A 24,000-nucleotide genomic window follows, 5' to 3' on the forward strand; every position below is an offset into this window, starting at 1 on the left:
AGCGCGTCACTTTGTCCACTTTCCGCCGGTACTCCAGGGGCCTCCGTCTGGCCATCGCGTAGGCAGATGCCTGGTCCATCCCCATCTCGTTCAGAAGCCGATCGACCTGTTGCAACCACGAGGCACGTGGTCGGCCCATTGGCCACCTCCACTCACGAGACTCCCTCGCTGAGAGAATCTGGTGAGCAAGATCAGTGTCAGGAAAACGAGCCACATGTCCATGCAGCCGCAGCTGATGCTCACGGACTATGCAAGTGACAAATCTCATTTGAGTCTCTCTCAGCAAACACTCGTTGGACACAAAGTCCAACCAGCGATAGCCAAGAATTATCCGAAGATTCCTGGTACCAAAGGAATTAAGTCTCCGTCTCAGATCCCTAGTCATAGTCCAAATTTCACATCCATAGAGCAAGACTGGAAGCACCAAGGACCTGAAGACTCGGACTTTCGTCCTCCCGCACAGGTATCGGCAGCGCCACACCCCATGATCCAGTGAATCCATGACACCCCAGGTCCGACCCCGATGTCTGTTTATCTCTCACTTGCAGCCAGCAGAGACATGAATATCACTACCAAGGTAAGTGAATCTCTCCACGACCACAACATCCTCACCACAAACAGGCACAGACTGTTCAGCAGCATCCAATATGTCATTGAAAGCCTGGATCTTAGTTTTGACCCAGGAAACCCGTAATCCCAGCAGCTCCGACTCCTCGTTCAGCAGCTCGAGGGCCCCCAAAAGGATATCTAAAGTCTCTGCAAAGACGACTGCATCATCTGCGAAATCAAGGTCAGAGATCTTGACAGTCCCAAACAATACACTGCAGCTTGATCTCTCTGACATCCTCCCCAGAATCCAGTCCATACAAGTGCTGAAGAGTGTGGGGGCCAGTACACACCCCTGATGAACTCCAGTCACAACTGGAAATATGTCAGAGATGGTACCACCATATCTCACAGCACTCTCAGTACTCGAGTAGAGTTCAGACATCAGATCGATCAGTTTTGGTGGCACCCCATGAAGGGTCCTCCAGAATCCTCCAGAGGGCATCCCGATTCACTGAATCGAATGCTTTACAAAGATCAACATAAGCTGCAAGCAGCCCCTGCCGAAACTCTCGTCTGTGTTCGGTGAGGACACGAAGAGCAAGGATACGGTCAATCATTGACCTCTTTGGTGTAAAGCCTGACTGTTCTGGATGCTGGTGCTCAAGCAGATGGTGGTGAACCCTTTCAAGAATTATCCGAGCAAAGACCTTGTCTGCACTGAGAGCAGCATCACCCCTCGGTAGTTGTTGCAGCCTTGGCGATCACCCTTCCCTTTCCAGAGGAGGACAACAAGGCCCCTCTTCCAGTCAGTTGGGATGATGCCTGAGTTCCAGGCAGAGCACAGAACTGCATGCAATGACACACGTGCAGCAAACTTTTTTTTCAAACTTGCTCATATCAGAGATGTCAATAAGTCGCTTGAGCCAAATCTGAAGTAGATCTCAAGTCTTTGCGGGCAAGTCTCAAGTCACCGTAGTATTACTTCTCAACTTGTGCCAAGTCCCACATTCACTTATAAACCTTGTGGAGTACAAGCTATCTTTTTTTTTTTTAATACCTTGTCGAGGCTCGTATGAGAGCGAACACAGCGCACAGCAAGGGGGGCATGAGACAAGAGGGCCGGGAGTGGGAAGGACAAAATAGTGGGGAACAGAGACATTAGGAGATCTGTGGAAGGGAGAGGGATGGGTGGGGAACATGGGGAATATAAGATGAACATTACAGGGACTTTCAGGAAGGAAAGCAAGGAATTTGAAGGAGTTGGGTTTGGAGTGGATTAACGGGGGTAGAAAAGATCGAGGATTTGGATGGGGGATGATAGGTGGTGGTGAACAGCTGTTTTGAAGGCCTAGAGGGAAGAATTGGATTGAATAGAGTGAGGGAGTTTATTCCAAAGGTGGGAAAAAAGAGGAATGAAATGGTGAAGATGAGCAGTGATTTGTGATTTTGGTAGGTTTACCAGAAAGGGGTTGTTGGCGGACCTTGAGTGCCCTGCGGAAATATGATGGGGACAAATCGCAGACAGAGCAGGGGGCGGGGGGGGCGAGACTGGAGAGGAGACGGTAGAAAAGAGAAAGACCACTGACCTGCCTTCCGTAAGAGAGTGAAAGGCCCAAAGACTCAACCTCATCGGGGGAGATACCAATGATCCGAAATGCCTTGGTTTCCACAGCGTGAAGCAGAGAAAGGTGAGAGGCAGGAGCACCAGCCCAGAGGGGAGAGCAGTACTCTATCAGGTTGTGGATGAAAGCTTTGTTGTGGTCAGGAGCTCAGGAGGGCCGAGGAAGGACTTTGCAGGATGGAGGATTCCAAGTCGGCGACTTTCTTTGGAGGCCAGGTCGGAAATTTGGCTTTCCCAGGAAAGGTCATGGCAGATCATGAGACCCAGAAGCTTGAAAGAAAGGACTTCTTCCAGAGGATTGTTGAGAAAGTGGATGGGGGAAAGGGGGTCTAAACGGCCCTTTCGGAGAGACATAGTGAGAGTGTGAGATTTGTCCGTATTGAAAGATATGTTCCACGTGTTGGACCAGTTTGTGATTTTACCCAGATCTGCAGTGAGCGAAGAAGCTGCTGCTTGCCGGTCTGAGGGATGACAGATGGTATGGCAGAGGGTGGAGGCGCCAGCAAAGGGATAAAGAGAATTTTCAAGAGTCAGAGAGATTCTTGATTCAAACCAGAAAAAGAACAGGGCCCAGAATGCTGCCTTGAGGAATTCCAGCCTGGACAGGAAGAGGGGATGAAAGAACTCCATTTAGGGCCACACGTTGACTGCGACAGGAGAGGAAGTCTGCGAGCCATGAGTGGAGATGGCCTTGGATACCATAGGAAGAGAGTTTGGTGAGTAGTGCAGGTTGCCAGACCGTGTCAAAAGCACACAATATGTCTCGGGATATGACTCTGATTTCATGTCCGGCATTGAGGACCTCCATCCATTGTTGGGAGAGCAGAAGCAGCATATCCAGGGTAGAGTGACCTGGTCTGAAACCAAATTGATGATCGGAAATCAAGCCATTGGAGAAGAGGAAGGATTTATTGTCTGAAGCGATGATGGATTCCATAACCTTGCTGATTGGGAGAAGGCTGATTGGTCTGTTTTTGCACCTTTTTATGCAGGGCAGTAATGTTTGCTGATTTCCAAGCAGATGGCAGATGACCTTGAGCAAATGAGAGGGTGAATAGAACAGAGAGAGGGTGAGCAAGAGCAGAGGAGCAGATTTTTAGGACACGTGGGCTGATGCCGTCTGGACCGTTTGCAAAATTTGAGTCGAGGTTTGACAGCAAGCTCTCCACCTTGTCAGGAGAAAAGGACACAGAGTCCAGGGACAGTTGGGCGCGACTGTGTAAGGTGGGTAGAGAAAGCGATGGGTTTGGACACAAGATTTTGATGCAAACACCCAGTTTAGGTATTCAGCCTTTTCATGTGCGGTATCAGCAGTGCGGCTATTTGAGGTAAGGGAGGGAGGGATGGATGGGGAACACACAAATAATTAATTTGTTGCAGTGCATTTTCTTAAAAAGCTGTTCAACTCAGTTTTTATTTGTCAACTTCACACAATGGACATTTTTTGCTTTGTTCCCAGTTTTTTGCTTTGTTTTCTCTTCAAGTTACTTCTCATATCTAGTTTACCTACTTGAGCGTATGGACAAGACTAGTTGTATTAACCTCGGCTTATGATTCAAGATCCACAGAATCAGAATAAATATACACTTACTTTAACGTGATTATATTGATTTTAAGTACTAAACAAAGAACTGAGCGTGGTTTTTAGTGCAAATAATTTTTTTGAGTTGTTGCATTTGAAAAAGCAAACGATAATGGCCACACAACTCACTTCAGACTTGTCAAAAAGTGAATCTGACGAATAATTTTCTGACCAAGAATCCCCAGATTATGACGAAAGTCAAAATCATTATGTAGAAGGTGCTGCCAGACTAGACTGCACATGTGTGAACCCGAGGTCGAGATGACATCATGGGAGGGGCATGGCCAATCGAGTGTTTTTTTTTGGGGGGGGGGGGATGGGGCCAATCGAGCGTAAAAGGACAACAAAAAAAACATTAAAATCTTCCTTTCCAGATATTTATTCAAGAAAAGACCACCGATTAAGTGTTAAGTGAAGCCATACCTATTCATTAAACGAAACATGATTTTCTGATTGTGTTTACCTTCAATTGATTTGTACGTCAAACCAAAGCGATCAATGTGGAACGGAGAGGGAGATTTTAATAATTCACTTGTTTATTATATTTATTATGTATTTAACAATGAAACATATAACTTATTAACCTAAATTGCTGCCTTTTAATGTGCCAAACGTTTTACTTCCCAAACATTTTTTTGCCAAGTATGTTTGTCTGCAGCGTTTGTCTGTCTGATTGTCACACTTTTTTTTGAGCCACGGTTTTCAAGAAATCGTTTTGAAATTTTTTTTTTGTGTGTAGGTGACCGGCCAAGGAGGGCAACACTACATTTCGGTTAAGATCAAAGTCCAGAACCGGATCTGAGAATTTTTGAAGTGATTCTTCACCGTTGAGAGATGGGGGCAAAAACAATATACAGCACGATATCTCAAAGGATTATGGATGGATTCACACAAAACTTGATGGACCGGTTAGGATTGCTACAAGGAATAACTGATTCAATTTTGGTGAAGATTACATTGAGATATGGATACAAAATTATTTAATTTTAAGCTGATTCTTCACCATTGAGAGATGGTGCTAAAAACGATATTGCATGATATCTCAAAAAGTTTGGGACGGGTTTGGATGAAACTTTGTGGTCACGTTGGGTGTGTGAAAAGAAATAATTGATTCGATTTTGGTGAAGATCTGAATCCGGATCTGGATTGGACAATTTTTCAGGTGATTCTTCACCATTGAGAGATCCGGCCAAAAACTATATGAAGCACAATATCTCAAAGGGTAATGGATGGATTCACACAAAACTTGGTGCACAGGTTGGGAGTGGCACAAGGAAGATTTTATTTTTTTTGTACACATTGTCGAGGCTCGTATGAGAGCTAACACACAACGCACAGCGAGGGGTGCATTACACAAGAGGGGTGGGAGAGGGAAAGACAAAACAGTGGGGAACAGGGACATTAGGAGATCTGTGGAAGGGAGAGGTATGGGATGGGGAACATGGGGAATAGAAGATGGACATTACAGGGACTTTCAGGAAGGAAAGCAGGGAATTTGAAGGAGGTGGTTTGGGGTGGATTAACGGGCGTAGAAATGATCGAGGTTTTGGATGCGGGAAGAGAGTTGGTGGTGAACTGCTGTTTTGAAGGCCTGGAGGGAAGAATGGGATTGAACAGAGTGAGGGAGTTTATTCCAAAGGCGGAAAAAAGAGGAATGAAAAGGTGAAGGTGAGCACCGATTCGTGCCTTTTCAATTTTGGTGAATATCCGAATCTACATCTGGATACAACAATTATTTAATTTTTATGTCCTTATATACATATATATATATATATATATATATATATATATATATATATATATATATATATATATATATATATATATATATATATATTACATAAGGTTGCGGGCCAGGGTCCGGTGGCGAGAATGACCACTAGGTGGGGGGAAGTTACGTTGTCTCTCACCAGACTCCCGGAATTGTAGGCGTCGCTCATGGATAATTCCGTGACGCGGCGGGTTGCTTAACCAACCGTGGATGCCAATACCGCAACCGTGTGGCGTCGGATCTTTTTGTCGAGAATCAATTTACCTAATTAACCACGTGGTTTTCGACTAGCGAGGAACCACGCCCTCGGTACACCTTGCGCGAACCGGATCACTCTACCAACTACGGTAGAGTACCAACTACCCACTCCGGATCGGATGCAGCCGAGCGGAACTGCCAAGGATGTACCGGCGAGAATGAAACATTATTGGGGATAAAGACCCGGCTAAACTTAGATCCGAACCATGCTGGACCAATGAAGGAAAAGATAAAAACGAACTGGGAACATTTATACAATAATTTATTTACACTGGGGCGAGGAAAGTCATGTGGCACATAAAAAGGTTTATTGGGGTGTTATGCAGGGGACAGAAAAGAGATGTCGTGCGACAATTTTACAGCAACTTATAAAAGAGGACACAGAGCAGACTTGTCTCGAGAATAATACAGACAAGATTTACAATGATCAAATAACTTTTACAATGCTACTTATAAGACAGGCGCCACACACTCAGACGGACACTCAGACAAAATAAACCCAGTTGAATGGCAAAGGACTTTTGCAGCCACGGAGGGAGGGAGCTGAGGTCGCAGTTCTTTTGGTACCTGAACGTTCCGAGGGAAGAGATGCTCCGTGGTGCGGCACCCAACAGAGGTCGTGCAGTTCAGCCCACAGCCGCACGTGTGGGGACCGTGTCTGCGAAGGAGCCCGGGTGGAGAGCGTGGAGTCCAAGGTAGAACGGGGCAGCAGACAGGACCCAACGAGAGACCCGGTAAAGGTCGGGTGTACTCGAACCAGCACAACAGACGGGCCCCAAGGCGAGACGTGGGCAGGCACTCCACAATCACGACCTTCCTTCCTTCTTTGCAACCAGCAAACGAACCCACCTAACTCTCTCACTCAACCAACAACGAACTCTCTCACTCTACCCTGAGGATGGTGTCGTAATTTATAGATCCCCAAAGTCGGGGAGGGGCCTTGGTGAAGCTGACGTCACCGTCCACCCTGATTGGACAGGGCCTTCATGGGGTCCGCCCTTTCTGGGTGGGATTTCGGCGAGGCCAGGAAAGCCCGCCCACTCCACGCGTGTTTGAGGAAGGTGGACGGTGGTACAACCAAGATTGAATTGGAACGTTTGGGGAAGCCAAAAAGGAACTGTGGACATGAAGAATCTGCCTCGGAACAACGAGGCTCCGGAGACGACAGGTGGACAGTGGTACATTATTGCCAGCGAACCGAAGGCTGCATGCACTATGGTACCGTGGATCGTAATGGAGAGGATATAAAGATTCATTAACCTCACTAAAAACCATCGCAACGCACCCCTTTTGCTTACCCACTACACACAAGGAAGGGATCTATCTGCACATATACTTAATGGCATAACTAACTTCGGGACAACTGTATGTTTGTATGCATATGGTTACTATAACTGTAACACTACCCCCCTCCCTCTTGCCAGACTCGACCCGAGTCGTTAACATTCGTCTGGCATGCAGGTGTAGGTTCCCCTGGTACATTTTACCTACAGATCACTGAGTGCGACATTTTTAATACATGTCCAAAAAATAAATAACCTAGTGCGTTGCGTAACTCAACTAACATACTCATTCGGACAACTTAACTACATTGCTAGCACTAAACAAACAAACAGGTGGGTTAGAACTATACACATTTCTAATATTTACACTACCCATGGCCCAGGACCTGTGACTTGAGGAGAGAACAAAAATAAAGGCAACATTTGGGTTGCATGCACAGCAGGCAATCGACGATCGGGCGTCTTCAGGGCCTTCAATGGTCCCTTGTTTGTCGCTGAATTTTTTATTTCATTTCGTTCCTGGCTGCTGGAGGCAACTCACCCTAACACGGCAGGCCATACGCCGTTTTACAGGCCATTTAAACTGGCCTTTATGTAACAAGGAGATATCCGGGCTGCTCAGTGCAGTCCCCGGTCCATTTGAACTGGCCTTTACACAACAAGGAGATATCCGGGCTGCTCAGTGCAGTCACCGGTAACGTGGCTGCCTGCAGGGCAGTCCCCGCAAACACTTTCAGAGATGGTCCTGGAGCACATGGTAAGGTTGAGTGACATGGTAATGCAAACAAAGGCATGGGGAAGTATGGCAACTGGAGTCAAGGAAAAGGCATCAAAATGCATGACAAATGCAGACCAGGTAAGGTGCGATGCAACAGCTCGTTGTGGAGCTGTTGCAGGAATGTGGAGGGAGTGTTGTGGCGTTGGCCAGTCCAAAGACTGGCTCGGACCTACCCTATGATCTCCCCCCACCCTATCGCCTATGCCTGTCCTTGTCCATACCCACCCCCATTAGCTTGCAACAAAAAAAAACATACCCATCAGAGATGGGGAATTCCCCACCATTGAAAAAGGTCATACATATTCCAGATAATGAGGGAGGTGAATTGGAAACAAGACACCATTTGATCATCATGTCTTTTTTGAGCGAAACAGCAAAAAGTTTACATTTTTTTTCAAGATGGCCGCCCCAGTCGGCCATCTTGGATCCGGCCACGCCCAAAATCAATAGGGTTCTTCCTTTTCAGGTGGTACATGTGTGACCCAAATTTCAAATCGATATGGCGAACAGTTTATGAGTTATCGCACTCACAGCTATAAATGTTGACGCCCAGCCAGCCGGACGGACAGATGGACAGCCGGACGGACGGATAGACGGACGGGTGACAACAATATCCCCCTTCTGCCATGCGGCGGGGGATAAAAACGAAATTTAGAATTTTTATTTTATTTTATTTTTTTATAATTTTATAATTACGTGTGTCCCTAACCCCCTTATCATCTTTGTCCGGCTAACCTGTCCTGACTGTCCATCCCCAATCCCTAAGAGCCCTTTGGAAAGGATTGAGGAAGAGACAAGTGAATCTGTCTCGAGGCCCAATGCAGCCTCAGAATAACTTCCACAGGTTTCAGAAATTCCAAGATGAGTCCAGTGGCCTACGAACAGCGAAGGGATGGATGGTGCGAAGGGGTACACGTTTCCTATCTATCCTCGCATTTATTAAACGTTAATCTATCCCCGGGGCTTTTCAACACGCCTGTCTCTTTAAACTATTGGTTCTAGCAACCACGATTCCCGTCGCCTGTTTTGGTGTTCGCTATTAATTTGGGCCTGGCCCGCAAATTTTCTCTCGTGCTCTTGCACAATTTCGTGACTGGGCAGCGTGGCTCAACTGGCAGGTATACCCATTTGCCAAACTCGATCTTCGGCACCCCCGGGTCACTGAGGCTGTCTCCCAGCCCCTACTCCTTATGAACGTGGGGGATACTCTTCCTGGCATCTTCCCCGTCGATGCCCACGTGGTATTTTGGTGCTCCGTGTTCCGTTTCCATGGGCTACCCATGCCCATTACACTAACTCGGTCCCTTGACCCATGGCCAACTCTGGTCGATTACATCGGTGCCCGGGGTGCCCTCTACTCAGTGCGCACATTTCACCAGCCACGCTCCCAGCTGGTCAATAGTCTCCTGCACCCTACAAAAAGGTTTCGTGCCTTCGTTCAACACCAACAACCAAACGACATCCTTTTGGTTAATTTAACTAACCCGCTAACTAAGCCGGCGCGGTTTCCAAAATAACTCCATCCGTTACACGACCCGCGACTCCCGTCTGGGTCGGTCCGTGTCCCATTTCCACACATGCACTCACACATGCCATGTTAAGACGGTAGTGAGGTAGGGGAGTTTCACTCGGAGAGTAGTTAATGCATGGAATGGTTTCCCTGGAAAGGTAGTGGCAGCAGAAACAGTAGATAAGTTTATATGAGAATTCGATAGGTACCTGGAAGTTATGGAGATAGAGGGTATGGGGATGTTGATAAGACTTTTAGGTAGTTTGAGCATTGATGGGTGATTGTGGACAGAGTGCTGTTGGTGGGGGTCTTGTTAAGGGGGGTTGTGTTGTTGATGTGTGTTTTTAACCAAGCCCATGCCACCTCTCAGAGGGGAAGAAGAAAAAAAAAATATATATATATATATATATATATTTATAACAAAAAAATAATTTCTTTCATTAATTAAAATGATCTTGGGTTGGTGTGGTGTTCACGCAGGCATGATGGGCTGAATGGCCTCCACCTGTGTTGGATTTCCTTGTTTCCTTGTTGGTGTTGACTCCTTGTCACCGACTCGAGTCGCCAACTCTAGCTTGTATATCCAGTAATAATGGAAAGGCTCTCTCAGTTTGTCCTGTGCAAGAGAAATGGAAAGGCTCCGTATTGTACGATTGAAATGTTAACATTACAATCTTCCCCAAGCTGAGCTTTCTTTCTCTTCCCCCTCTCCTTCTACAAGCAACAGTTCGCTTGACATGCCATATAAATGCACAAGAAAGATTGCTTTTGTGGGTATCTTTCCCAAGCTTTCTGGTGGAAGCCTCACCACAAGTCCAATGGCCCATTTCCACTGCATATGATCAGTGAGTTCACAGGGTGCACCAGATGTTTAGTTTCAATTAAAAAGTTAGGTAGATTCAATCCATGGATACATGGATTATATCATGAATACAGGAAAATATTCAGCGTTCTTTGTCAAACAAAGTCAGTTCTTTGTTAAATGCCAAAAGTGACAAGTTTTGAAATTGGCATGTGCCAATTATGTCTGGTGTTGGTTTAATGGTTAGAGTGGTGGGCTTGGGATCCTCGGGTCCTGAATTCAAATCCTGCTCAGCTGTTAAATTAATACCAGGTGGGGTTGACTCAGCCTGTCATTCTTCTTTGGCTGGCAAAATAAGCACCTGCTTGTTGGGATGATTGAGCCATTCGAGTATGCTGCGTCGTAGTGGTGACCTGTCCAGGATTGGACCCAATAGCCTGCTTAGGTGGCACAGACGCTTTGCACAGAGTATGGTCCCAATGGATGGATGGATGTGCCAATTGTCATAAAAGTGGCGTCAAGCTGTGAAAACTTTCTCTCTTCTATCAATGGTCCAAACACAATGGGTATGGGTTCTTTGAGTTTCCATTTGTTTTATTTTTTTCTCTTGAAGGGGATGGATCTATCCGTGAATTTGGGAACTTCAAATCGGCCCCTGAAAATAAATCATTTCGCATTATCTTATCTTTGTATCACCATCATTACAGAAGTACAATTAGCATTGATCATTTGCTTTCATACATACATACATACATATATATATATATATATATATATATATATATATATATATATATATATATATATATATATATATACACGTATATTTTCTTACCAGTCATATATCATAGAACACCCCAATTTTTTCAATTTTTACTGAAATTTAAGTAGTTCAAGTCCAGTGAACAACCTGAAATGGTAAAAGGCTAAGCGGTAAACTGCCAGAGGTTAAAAAAAAGTTTAGGTTACGAAAAACTGAAAAATAATGTAAATTTCAGTTGTTAAAAAAGGTCCTTTTCAGGGAGCAAGTTTGGGTTAGCAACTGCAGCTGTTCTACAGCAATGGAAGTAAATTAAGCCTTGGAAGTTGATGCAAACAATTCCTCCAGGTGTCCCAACTTTTATTGATTAGTTACAAACCCTCTGTCTGAATAAAAGCAGTGTTGGAACAGACTGCGTTGCTACACCCTCTGAAGCATTATTTGGACAATATTCCACTGCAGGAAGTAGTATATTGCTATCATAATGGTGAGAAAAAGCCAATTAACAAAAGAAGACAGACAGACCATTATAACCCTTAAAAGTGTAGGTCTTTCCTTTCGAGAAATTGCAAAGGAACCCAAGGTGTCAGTGAGTACTGTTTCCTACACCATCAAAAAGCACTTGGAAACTGGAGGAAACTCTGACAGGAAAAGGTCTGGCAGACCCAAAGCCACAACACAATCAGAAGACAAGTTTCTGAGAGCTAACAGCTTGCATGATAGGCGGCTCACAGGACAGCAGCTTCAAGCACAGCTTAACACTGGTCGAAGTAAGGAAGTCTCAGTTTAAAATGTGAAGAGAAGACTTCGAGCTGCAGGTTTGACAGGTCGAGTGGCAGTAGGAAAGCCATTGCAAAGATGCCAAAATAAGAAAAAGAGGCTTGCCTGGGCCATGAAGCACCACCAGTGGACTACTGAAAACTGGAAGAAGGTCTTATGGACCGATGAATCAAAATTTGAAATCTTCGGTTCATCACGTAGGGTTTTTGTACGCCGTCGAGTCGGCCAAAGGATGGTTCCTCAGTGTGTGACACCAACTGTCAAACATGGAGGAGGAAGCGTGATGATCTGAGGCTCTTTTGCTGGACCCAGATTCGGCGACTTGCACAGAGTGACTGGCATCCTGAACCAAAAGGGCTACCACAGCATTTTGCAGCGCCATGCAATACCCTCTGGTCTTTACCTAGTTGGTCAGGGGTTCATCCTACAGCAAGATAACGACCCAAAACATACCTCCAGGCTATGTCAGAACTACCTTAGAAGAAAAAGAACAAGACGGTGGGCTTCAAATCATGGAATGACCAGCACAGTCTCCAGACTTGAACCCCATCGAGCTGGTTTGGGATGAACTGGACAGAAGGGTAAAAGCAAAGCAACCTACAAGTGCAACACATTTGTGGGAATTTCTGCAACAGTGTTGGGAAGAACTTTCCGAACAATATTTGATTTCCATTGTAGAAAGAATGCCACGAGTATGTTCGGCTGTTATATCTGCAAAAGGTGGCTACTTTGATGAGTCAAAAATTTAGATTAAATTTTGTTCAACAAAATGATTCCATGTTTTCTTTTTTATCTGCAATTGTTTATTTGTTCTATGCTTTAATTTCAGAGTACATTGAAACATTAAACTGCTTAAATTTCAGTAAAATCTGGAAAAATGGGGGTGTTCTAAAACTTTTGACCGGTAGTGTGTGTATATATGTGTATATGTGTATATATATATAAAAAATATATATATATATATATATATATATATATATATACATACATACATATGTTATAGCTTTTGCTTACCACAGACTGACTTACTTACTCACTCACTTACTGATATAAATATTTTGTACTTTTTCGGTGGGCTAGATATTTATCATTTTGCATACTGATGTAATTCTCATTTCTATTGAATTTCCTCCTGCTCCTGCTTCTGCATCCCTCCCCCCTCCCCTTCCCCCCACTTGTATTCTCAAAACTGAATCTACAAAAATATAAACACTTCTTCAAAAAAGAAAAAAATACTACAATGGTACTCTTTGATGTTGTGACGTTGCCAGATATTATATGCCTCCAGCAACATTATTACATCATTATAATAATTGTATTAAGTTTGATTTAAATACCTTAACCCAGATTCAAAATATTAAATAATTCTGGCTGCCAGACGATGCGTCTGATTAGCTTGAAATTTAAAAAATATATTCCCCATCACCACTAGGTCATAATTTTGACGTTTCACGTCGATTGATGAAGCGGTTTAAGAGAAAGAATTTTAAAAAGATTTTTGCTCAATCCATTATGGCTGCCACACCATGTGACCTATTAATTATTCATGAATACCCTGGTATCCCCAAAGATTGAGGAACACATGGGTGAAGTTCCCCTCGATCTGTCAAGCCGTTCTGGAGAAGAAGATTTTTGAAGTTTTTATTTTTTCCCGCATACAATTTAGCCCGAGAAGATCCTCAAAAATGTTCATACTGATTGGATAAAGCATTCGACATATGGATTTATGATGTCGTAATGAAGCCACCTATGACATCATAAAAAAATCATACTTATTCCCCATGTGGAGTACTTGCCGTGTGCCAAGTTTCATTTTTTTCCAAGGAGCAGTTTCGGAGATGTCAAGGTCCATGAAGTTTTTCCTTTTTTCTAACATGGCTGCCACACCACGTGATATATGACGTCATCATTATCATTAAAACAATCAACTTGAGTAGTCACATCTGTGGTGAAAATTTTGTGTCAATTGGATAAGCGGTTGCAAAGAAAACAGAGAAAATTTGCACGGACATACCGATGGACAACAACTCGAAAACTTTGTCAGCAGAGGAATAAAATAAATATTTTAAGAATGCATTTAAACCCTTGTATCTCTCACAGATGCCACCTGTGCGCATCTTCTCCATCACCATTTATATCTTCTTCTTCTTCCTCAAAAGGATTATTTTTCTGAGGTTTATGTCTGCTCTGCACCTTGTCCACAAACCTCACCTCCTCCCCTCTGCCCTCCTCACCCCCGCTCATACAGCGCGGCATTTATTCGTGTGTTCAACAACCATTCAAATCTCCCATCCCATTACTTTTATCTCTGTCAAAGTTGGGAATATGGAATCAGTAAAAGCATTCACCCCCACTCCACTGCCTAAAAGCTTTATGTCGCACCTTTCTGCATTCCTCCCCACACCACCCTCATAATGCTTTCCCTTCACCCCACCCCATAAATTCTTCCCCCTCAACTCACACCCTAAAACTTTCACCAGCACCTCACACACTCAAACCTTCCCTCCGCACCCCACACGCACAATCTTTTCCCCTCACCACACCGCCCCCGCAAAGCCTCCCCCTCCCCCATCCTGCATCCAATGCCTCCTCCCCACCATCTCGAACTGTGCAGACCTCAAACATCCATGGTCTCCACTCTCACCTGATGGATCTCTCAATCCGGGCTGCTGCCGATAAACCAGACATCATCTGTTTAACAGAATCCTTCCTCCCACAGGACGTCCCTGACTTCTTAGTGTCTCTCCCCATTTACTCTCTTCTCTGATTTGATAGGCCTGAACCACGCCCCGGACTGATGGAGTTTCTCTTTACATCAAGAACTCCATTTACCAGTGCCATTGTACTGACCTTACACCTCCAAACCCCCGGCAGTACCTCGAGATGCGACTTCGCCTCCACTCCCACTTCTTGTTCATCTGTGTGTTGCACCGTCGTTTTTGTATCTATCAGATATCAGATATTGTATTTTGTATGACACACACACACTGACACACTGACACACACACACACACTGACACACAAACTGACATTTATTAGTATGTAATATATATATATATATATATATATATATATATATATATATATATATATATATATATATATATATATATATATATATATATATATATATATATATATATATATATATATATATATATATATATATATATATATATATCTCATTCTCACCACTCATTGACTCACTGATTGACAGATATTAATGTTTGATACCTTCCGTGTGCCGTGGAAGGCTGAAATTTTGTGTGCCGATGGACATGGAGTCCCGCACATCGAGAAAAAATTACAGAACCTTCGGAAAGCGTCCGTAAATGAAAATATCTGAAAATATGTGCAGCCTTGTTGAGTTCGCTGTATGTTAGCCACCTGAGATAATGGGGAAATTCATTGTTGCTTATAATGTGTAAGCATACCCCTGCAGCATGGGGATCATTCAATTTTACCATTCACTTAGCTATAAAGGCTTAGACACTATGGAGAGATTTTATAATGGCCTGTCATGGTTGCCTGTCCAACTTACAATCCCTTGAGATTTGCGGAAACCCTGTGGAATTGCACCTGTCAAGTGACCATAACCATGACATCCCAAAACAACAGATCGCAAAGTCAACTTCACACATCGAGAAATGTACTGTACCCGACAGGGTAGTCACAATGTCCCGTTACCCCTCCCCCTTATCACAACCCTCCCCCCCCCCACCCCCCATCATCATCTACCCTGGGACGTTTCATGTACAGTACATGAAGAAATATATCCAGTGCCTGTAGAAAGTTTACACCCCCTTTCAAAATTTTCACCTTTTGTTGCCTTGTAGCACGTAATTAAATTGCATTCAATCAGACTTTTTCCAACTTTATTTGCATATCGAAACCCACAACTACGACGTGAAAAAAAATTATACAAATTTCAGAAAATTAATTTAAAATACAAAACTAGGATATCTTGGTTGGATAAGTGTCCACCCCCCCCCTCTTCAAAAAGCAATTGTAAATTAGCTCAAGTGTAACCAATAACCTTCAAAATAACACACCAAGTTAATTGGCCTCCACCTGTGTTAAATTGTAGTGATTCTGATTATTTCAGAATAAAATTAGCTGTTCATGTAGGTTTCTTCTACTGGGTAGTGCATTTCGCAGCAAAGACTCAACCATGAGTCCCAAGGAGCTTTCAAAAGATCTCCAGGATAAAGTTGTGGAAAGGCACTGATCAGGGGATGGGTATAAAAATGTTTCAAAGGCCTTGAATATCCCTTGAAGCACAGTGAAGACAATCATTCAATCAATCAAGACAAGACAAGACAATCAATCAGTCAAGGTGTATGGTACCACCAAGACCCTGCCTAGATTGAGCCATCCCTCCAAACTGGATGAACAAGAAAGGAGGAGACTGATCAGAGGGGCCACCAAGAGGTCAATGGCAACTTTAAGAGAGCTACATACCTTTACGGCAAAGACTAGTCACTGTGTGCATGTAACAACAATATCCCAAGCACTCCACACGTCTGGCCTGTACGGTAGGGTGGCAAGAAGGAAGCCATTACTCAGAAAAGCCCACCTTGAGTCCCATTTGATGTATGTATGCAAAAATACCACTCCAGAGATTCTGGTGCCATGTGGAAAAATTTTTGTTGTCTGACAAAACCAAGATGGAACATTTTGACCTAAATGCAAAATGTTACTTTTGGCAAAAACCCAACACCACATTACCCAAAGAACACCATCCCGACTGTGAAGCATGGTGGTGGCAGCATCATGTGATGGGGATGTTTCTCATCAGTAGGGACTGGGGCACTTGTCAGGAGAGAAGGGAAAATGGATGGAGCCAAATACAGAAAAATCCGAGAGGAAAACCTGCTGCCCTCTGAAAAAAGCTAAATTGGGACGGAAGTTCACCTTTCAGCATGACAACGACCCGAAGCGCACAGCCAAAGCTAAACTGGAGTGGCGAAGGAACAAAAGGATAAATGTCATTTTGTGGCTCAGAGCCCCGACTGAAATACAACCTAAAATTTGTGGCATGACTTGAAGATTTCTGTCCATCAACGCTCCCCACGCAACTTTGCTGAACTTCAACAGTTTTGTACAGAAGAATGGGCCAATATTACCTAATCAAGGTGTGCAAAGTTGGTAGAGACCTATCCCAACAGACACAGCTGTAATTGCTGTCAAAGGTGCTTCCACCAAGTATTACCTCAGGGGGGTGGACACTTATCCAACCAAGATATTCTCGTTTTGTATTTTAAATTAATTTTCTGAAATTTGTAGAATTTGTTTTTCACTTGGAAGTTGTGGGTTTTGATGTGTAAATAAAGGTAAGAAAAGTCTGGTTTAATGAAATTGAATTCCAGGCTATAAGGCAACAAAAGATGAACATTTTGAAAGAGGGTATAGACTTTCAATAGACATGGTATGTACACATATGTTAATGTTAATACTTTGGTTGTTATTACAATAAAGGTCTTGTGCGTTCATAGTTTACATTTATACCTCTGTGTGTTCATAATATTCATCTTTCAGGTTCTGTTTAGGGGGTAACTGGACTTATTACATACACGAGAATCCCAATGCACCTGAAGGGGTGTGTAGCATGGGGATTCTCATGTGTGTACTATTTGTAAGCATCTTTACAGCTGTGGAGGAACTCCCGGAAGGGTTTGAAACAGCAAAGGGCTTACCTTTGTAGCCTTTTTGGTTGCTTTATGCAGCTTCTTCAGCAAGAAGAGCATGGGAGGAGTCTATTTATGTATATATATATATATATATATATATATATATATATATATATATATATATATATATATATATATATATATATATATATATATATATATATATATATATATATATATATATATATATATATATATATATATTTGTGTGTGATGTTTTTATTTTTATCATTTCCTATTTAATCCATAACTGGTGTACTTTATGATTTGTATTATATGGGATAGTGAGGTCGGTTTTAAACAGCATCTGTTGTGGTAATATTTGGAATCTGCAAGGGTCATTACATTCCCAGGAAGCATTCCTTTGGAGGTTTACTTGCACAGTGGGAATGCCGTCTTAAAGTGGATTTGATATAACTGATGCCCATTGTTGCAGCAGAACCCAGTCCTCTGATGTTGTATTAATACTGATGCTACGTTTCAGTTGCCATTGATATTTGAAAAAGGATGTTCACAGAAATGATCAGTCTATCTGGTCAATAACTTTATCGTGCAGAAGCAGGCTGCACAGACAGGAATCACACTGTGACATAGCAACCTGTGTGACATGCTATCAAGTGACCTCCAAGAAACCCAGACCGCTGCTATCCGCATCCTGGCAGGAATTTGTAATTTGTTCATGGTGCAGCGGTAACTTGCCTACTCTTCATCGACGACACTGTGCGATCCTTAACGTCCACCAACTACAATACCAGCAGATGGGACACTGAGTTTAGCATCCATCCGAGTGATGGCATTCACCCTGCCTGCATGCAAGACACCAGGGTGACAGTTTGAAGTTTGGAGATTTGATCCCAGGGGCTGGACAGCTCCGTGGCGAGTGTGCATACATACATGTCGGCTATCCTTCTCGCCATATCATTTTTTATATATGGTGTAATATTGGAGTTGACATTAACGTATGTAAATGCATGTGATCACTGCACACTGCTCCTTTTGAGTCGTGGTGAAATTGTAATATATCCTGTGAATAGAAGGATTTACCGAAATGATCACCGACATTTAAAAAAAAAAAGAAACGGTCACTTGCCCTTTTATGTGCTGCAGGAGAATGCAGCTGCAAGATCGGCTACCAAGCTGACCCTGTTCATCCCCATCTGTGTTTGAGGCGCGATTGGGAGCCAAATCAGGGGTAAGGCTCCATTACGTCGGTCGTCTATACTTTGGCTGGATGCCCTTTGTAACCCGGATGCTCTTGTGTGGTGGCTTCAGCATCCTTGAGGTATGAATAAAAGGTGGTGAAATAAAACCAAAGTGAACCGAAGGTGGCAGCTGACGTGTGCCGGTAGTTTTAGATTGACGATCTTTAGGCCGAGGTGGGATGTCCCGAGGAGTCGTGGCTCAGGCCGCACGTCCGCGACGCCCACTCGTATGAAATTCTGTAAATGTTGATGTGGATTTTTGGCCTTGTGACAGAAAAGGTTGGAAATGTGCCGGAGTGTATACCTTCTAATTTCATGAACCCACCCCGTATCGATGAGAGCCTGAAAGTGCTGGAGGGACGAGGCTGGATTGGTGGGGGGAAAGGAGGGTTGCGATTGAGTGCGAGGGGTACCATACTTTTGAGAGCGCATTAAGAAGAGAACCGTTTGAAGAATGTGAAATTAATGGCACAGTCGTACAATGGGGCTGATCACAAATGCAATAGCTGTGTCGGCATATGTCAAAAATATTAATTTTGAGGAGCTCTGGAGAGATTTGTGGTGCGAATTACACTCTCAGTGCCATAACTGTTTTCCCATCACGACTGGCAAATCAACGCTGCCTGTGTGGCCTCGCTAACGAGCGACATTGGTGGCGCATGTCCTCGTGGTAAACTGCTCTGTCGATGGCCACAATCCGAGTCCCCTTTCCCCGTCCTAACGTGCCCTTGGTGTCTGATCAGCCACGTTAGTACAATCGTGCGCAGTCCGTCCGGTGTGATCCCGCGGAGAGAGGGCGAACAAATGATCGATCCTCACAAAACACCGTTCCGGGGCGATGTTAAAAAAATCAACCACGTGCTCAAGTGCTCGACGATGAAGGATGACCTACTCTAGAATGGACCACCCATAGCTAACAGAAAGGCGTGGCCAGATTCCTCCGGCACGAGAACCGAGTACCAGTTAGTTAGCTTAGAAGCAAGGACTCTATTTCACTAAGTCGTGCCGTGTGTGTGTGTGTGTGTGTGTGTGTGTGTTTGTGTGTGTGTGTGTGTGTGTGTGTGTGTGTGTGTGTGTGTGTGTGTGTGTGTGTGTGTGTGTGTGTGTGTGTGTGTGTGTGTGTGTGTGTATGGTGGTTATCTTGTGTGTGTATGGTGGGTATCTTGTGTGTGTGTGTGTGTGTGTGTGTGTGTGTGTTTACTCGCAGGGGTACCCGGTGTTGCTTGGCAACGTCGGATTCCTCTTCCCACCCCTTCCCCTGCCTTCTCCCACCCCACCCTCTGAGAGACGAATTCATCGATATGGCTGAAAGTGATGGTTTAGATGTTTATCCTCATTGCCATGTAATTAATCTGGGGTGTGTTCAGTTACCAAGTTGCTTGCAGAGCGCTCGCCAAGTGGCTTAAGCAGTCAAGCAAGCACTTCATAAGAAACTGTTGAAAAGGAACGTATAGCTTGGCAAGCGCTAGCTAGCTGCTTGGTAACTGAACACATCTCTGGACATCTCAACAGTATACAGAACATACAAAACACCTGCAAAAGGAGATTAAAAAAAGAAAAAGATTCAATTATTAATTAAATATTAATCATGACTATTTTCGTTGAAATGTAAATGTACCGTGTTCAGTTTTAAAATGTACATAAACTCAGAGGTTATGTTGAGTGTATGAAAGAGAAAGAGGATGTGTGCGTGTACATAACTTGTTTAAAGTGTACATGGACATCATATATATCTTTCGGGAATTTCCCCGGCCTCCCAACTAATTAATTACAGATGCAGGTATTTCAGGACCAATCTGATTTTAATGTTCATATACTTCACAAAATATCACATGTCCATCAGTTTGTTTATAAGACTTGAAAGGTCAAGTGAAAACCCCAAAAATATTTTTAGGAAATGTCACTATTTTCTTTCCTCTACATTTGAGAATTAACGTACCTTCATTGGTCGGTGCACATTAGACCGCTGCAACGATCTCTGCGGACAAAACGTGCATCACTTCCAGTTCCGATTTTGGGGGTGATGGTTGGTACTCTCCAGGGGTCTCCGCTGGCTTTCTCAAAGATGAGTTTCCGGACATTGTTTGTTGCGTTTTGACTGTTGTTTTGTTGCCTCCTGTGCATTTCCTCTGCTGGGTCGTGCGTTTCACAACAAAGACTCAACCATGAGCACCAAGGAGCTTTCAAACATCACTGGGATAAAGTTGTGGAAAGGCACAGATGAGGGGATGGGTATAAAATATTTCAAAGGCCTTGAATATCCCTTGGATCATAATCAAGACAATCATTAAAAAGTGGGAGGGGTGTGGTACCACCAAGACCCTGCCTAGATCAGGCCGTCCTTCCAAACTGGATGACCAAACAAGGAGGAGACTGATCAGAGAGGCTACCAGGAGGCCAATGGCAACTTTGGAAGAGCTACACGCCTTTATGGCAAAGACTGGTCACTGTGTGCATGTGACAACAATATCCCAAGCACTCCACAAGTCTGGCCCGTACCGTAGGGTGGCAAGAAGGAAGCCATTACTCAAAAAAGCCCACCTTGAGTCCCATTTGAGGTATGCAAAAAAGCACTCTGGAGATTCTGCTGCCATGTTGCAAAAAGTCTGACAAAACCAAAATGTAACTTTTTGGTCTGAATGCAAAACGTTATGTTTGGCGCAAACGCAACACAGCACATCACCCAAAAGAACACCATCCCTACTGTGAAGCATGATGGTGGAGGCATCATGTTATCGGGATGTTTCTCATCAGTGGGGACTGGGGCACTTGTCAGGAGAGAAGGGAAAATGGATGGAGCAAAATACAGAAAAATCTGAGAGGAAAATCTGCTGCCCTCTGCAAGAAAGTTAAATTGTGACAGAAGTTCACCTTTCAGCACGACAACGACCCGGATCACACAGCCAAAGCTACACTGGAGTGGCCAAGTAACAAAAAGATAAATGTCAGTGAGTGGCCCAGTCATAGTCCTGACCTAAATCCAATAGAAAATCTGTGACATAACTTGAACATTGCTGTCGGTCAGACAGATTTTTTTTTGTCCCCACGCAGCTTGACTGAGCTTGAACAGTTGTTTTTTTTTACAGAAGAATGGGAAAATATTGCCCAATCAAGGTGGACAAAGTTGGTAGAGACCCATCCGAACAGACTCACAGCTGTAATTGCTGTCAAAGGTGCTTCCACCAAGTATTAACTCGGAGGGGGGGGGAGGGGGTGGACACTTGTTCACCCACAATATTCTGGTTTTGTATTTTTTATTAATTTTCTTAAATTTGTAGAATTTGTTTTTTTTCACCTGGTAGATGTTGATTAGGATGTTTAAATAAAGTTGGAAAACGTCTGATTGAATGCAATTGAATCCCAGGGTGTATAGGCAACAAAAAGCGAAAATTTGTAAGGGGGTGTAGATTCTCTACAGACACTATATTCTGATAATATTGACATGGAGCTGGCGGTCCAGGTTAATCCTCCCAACCCAATTTGTTGTCACAGGCAGTTAACGCCGCCAACCTGGATGGCCAAATGGTTTTTCTTATGAGGAGGTGAACACATTGATCCTCTGAGATGATCACACGCGTGGGAGGGGCAGGGCACAATGGGGAGCGACGGAATCACGGGGAAGCACAGCACAGGGGGGTTCTACTCAAATCCCACGACAAATGCACAGACACATCAACTTAAAATTACCAAGGAATTTACTGACAATATAAATACAGTATTTACAAGGGACAATAATACAAAAGGCAATGATAATCACATGAAGTAAAAAATCCTAAAGTCGAGGCGCCTCTACACACAGACTTAAATATAGACAAGGGGAAACAACATAAAAGCAAATTCTTCCTTTATTCTGGCACTTAACTTGGTCCAGAGATGGTCTTGTGGTACGTGGAATTGAGGCGCTTCTATTTCCACGTGTGGACACCCACAGAATGGCGTCAAGTCGCTCGCTTGCAGTGGGAACATTCATCAGGCAATTTGTGAGTGGTGTTCAACACCAAGGCTCAGAGACCACTTGCAGCTTAGGATGGTGCCGTCTCCTTCGGTGACATGAACGAGGCTTTGAGGTCCGTCTCAAACGAGCAGCCAAGAGTCAATGGCCAGCCTCTCGCTTCACCACACGAGCCATATCGCCTCAGCACGAGTACGAGAATCGTGCAGTCCTCTTCACGTGTCTTCATGCCAGCCATAAAGCCCTGTTCTTACAGGCGTTCTCCGAGCTATGTTTTTTTCTCGACCGTGTGCGTCCCTCACTCTGCACTTGTGCGTTCCTCTTTGCTATGAGCTGCTTCCCCATCCTCTCTGATCTCCTGGTTCCTACGCCTTCTTCTTCTTTCTGCTGCTAATGTCACGCCCATCAATCATCAGCCATTGGGACGTGACTTCACCCGCCGTCACCCTTGGAGGGTGGTTCTTGCCTTCTTTGGTCTTGTTATAAAAACGCAATTCTTCCATGGTTTGCCATACAAAAACATAGGAAAAGGTCACAGGAGGTGCAATTACATACTGGGGGAAATTATCCTTAATCCCTATCTAATTGACACCACCCCCCACTCCTCCCCCCGTGTGGTGACACATAACACTTAAGCTCACAGTTGCCCTACTTAATTACATCGAGATGTCTCCTACACATCTACGGACCAAGCAACTCTATTCAATCCTAACTTTCTTATGAAATTCCTCCATATACCCCCACAACCCGAACAATAGAAAACACAGTGTGTATTTATCTGTCCCCCTTCATAAGGACGACACGAGTAGGGTTTTAAAGTCCAATCTTTGATCACGACTGTGTGTTCACTTCAGTCTATTTTTGAGGAAACAAAAACTCAAAAAACATTTTCCATGGAAGAGTAATTACGTCTCTTTCATTGGAAATGTGGTGGGTGACTTGCAATCAGTGTCAAGGGCAGTGTATAGAAGCGTTTTTTTTAAAATAATAATAAAGTCAATGTGCAGGGAAGCAAAATTTGCTGCACGTGATGTGCAACATGTGCGGAGTAAAACAAGTGGTAATTTATGTCCGTAGGATGCCAAATAAATAAATACATTATCAGCAGACCTAATGTTTTTTTGTTTTTTTTTGTATACCTTGGTCGAGGCTCGTATGAGAGCTAACACACAACTCACAGCAAGGAGGCATGAGACAAGAGGGTGGGAGTGGAAGGGACAAAACAGTGGGGAACAGACACATGAGGTGAACTGTAGAAGGGAGAGGGATGGGGATGGGACGGGGAACATGGAGAAGAGAAGATGGAAATTACAGGGACTTTCAGGAAGGAAAGCAGGAGAATTGAAGGAAGTGGGCTTGGGTGGATTATCGGGGGTAGAAAAGATCGAGGATTTGGATGGGGGAAGATAAGAGGTGGTGGTGAACAGCTGTTTTGAAAGCCTGGAGGGAAGAATGGGAAAGA

General features: G+C 43.9%; 1 protein-coding gene across 5 annotated transcripts in view; it reads left to right on the forward strand.

Moving 5' to 3' along the window:
- LOC147012574 (astrotactin-2-like) overlaps positions 1 to 24,000 on the forward strand; it is a 954,475-nt gene that overhangs the window by 426,471 nt on the left and 504,004 nt on the right. For all 5 annotated transcript variants that reach the window (XM_085853556.1, XM_085853558.1, XM_085853557.1 and 2 more), the window contains one exon: positions 18,492 to 18,576. In XM_085853556.1, coding sequence (XP_085709682.1) covers positions 18,492 to 18,576 — 85 coding nt within the window. The remainder of the gene's footprint in view (positions 1 to 18,491; positions 18,577 to 24,000) is intronic.

This window comes from Eptatretus burgeri, chromosome 14 (assembly GCF_056783735.1).
Source record: "Eptatretus burgeri isolate ZD-2024b chromosome 14, Ebu_testis_v1, whole genome shotgun sequence".
Taxonomy (NCBI): Eukaryota; Metazoa; Chordata; class Myxini; order Myxiniformes; family Myxinidae; genus Eptatretus; species Eptatretus burgeri.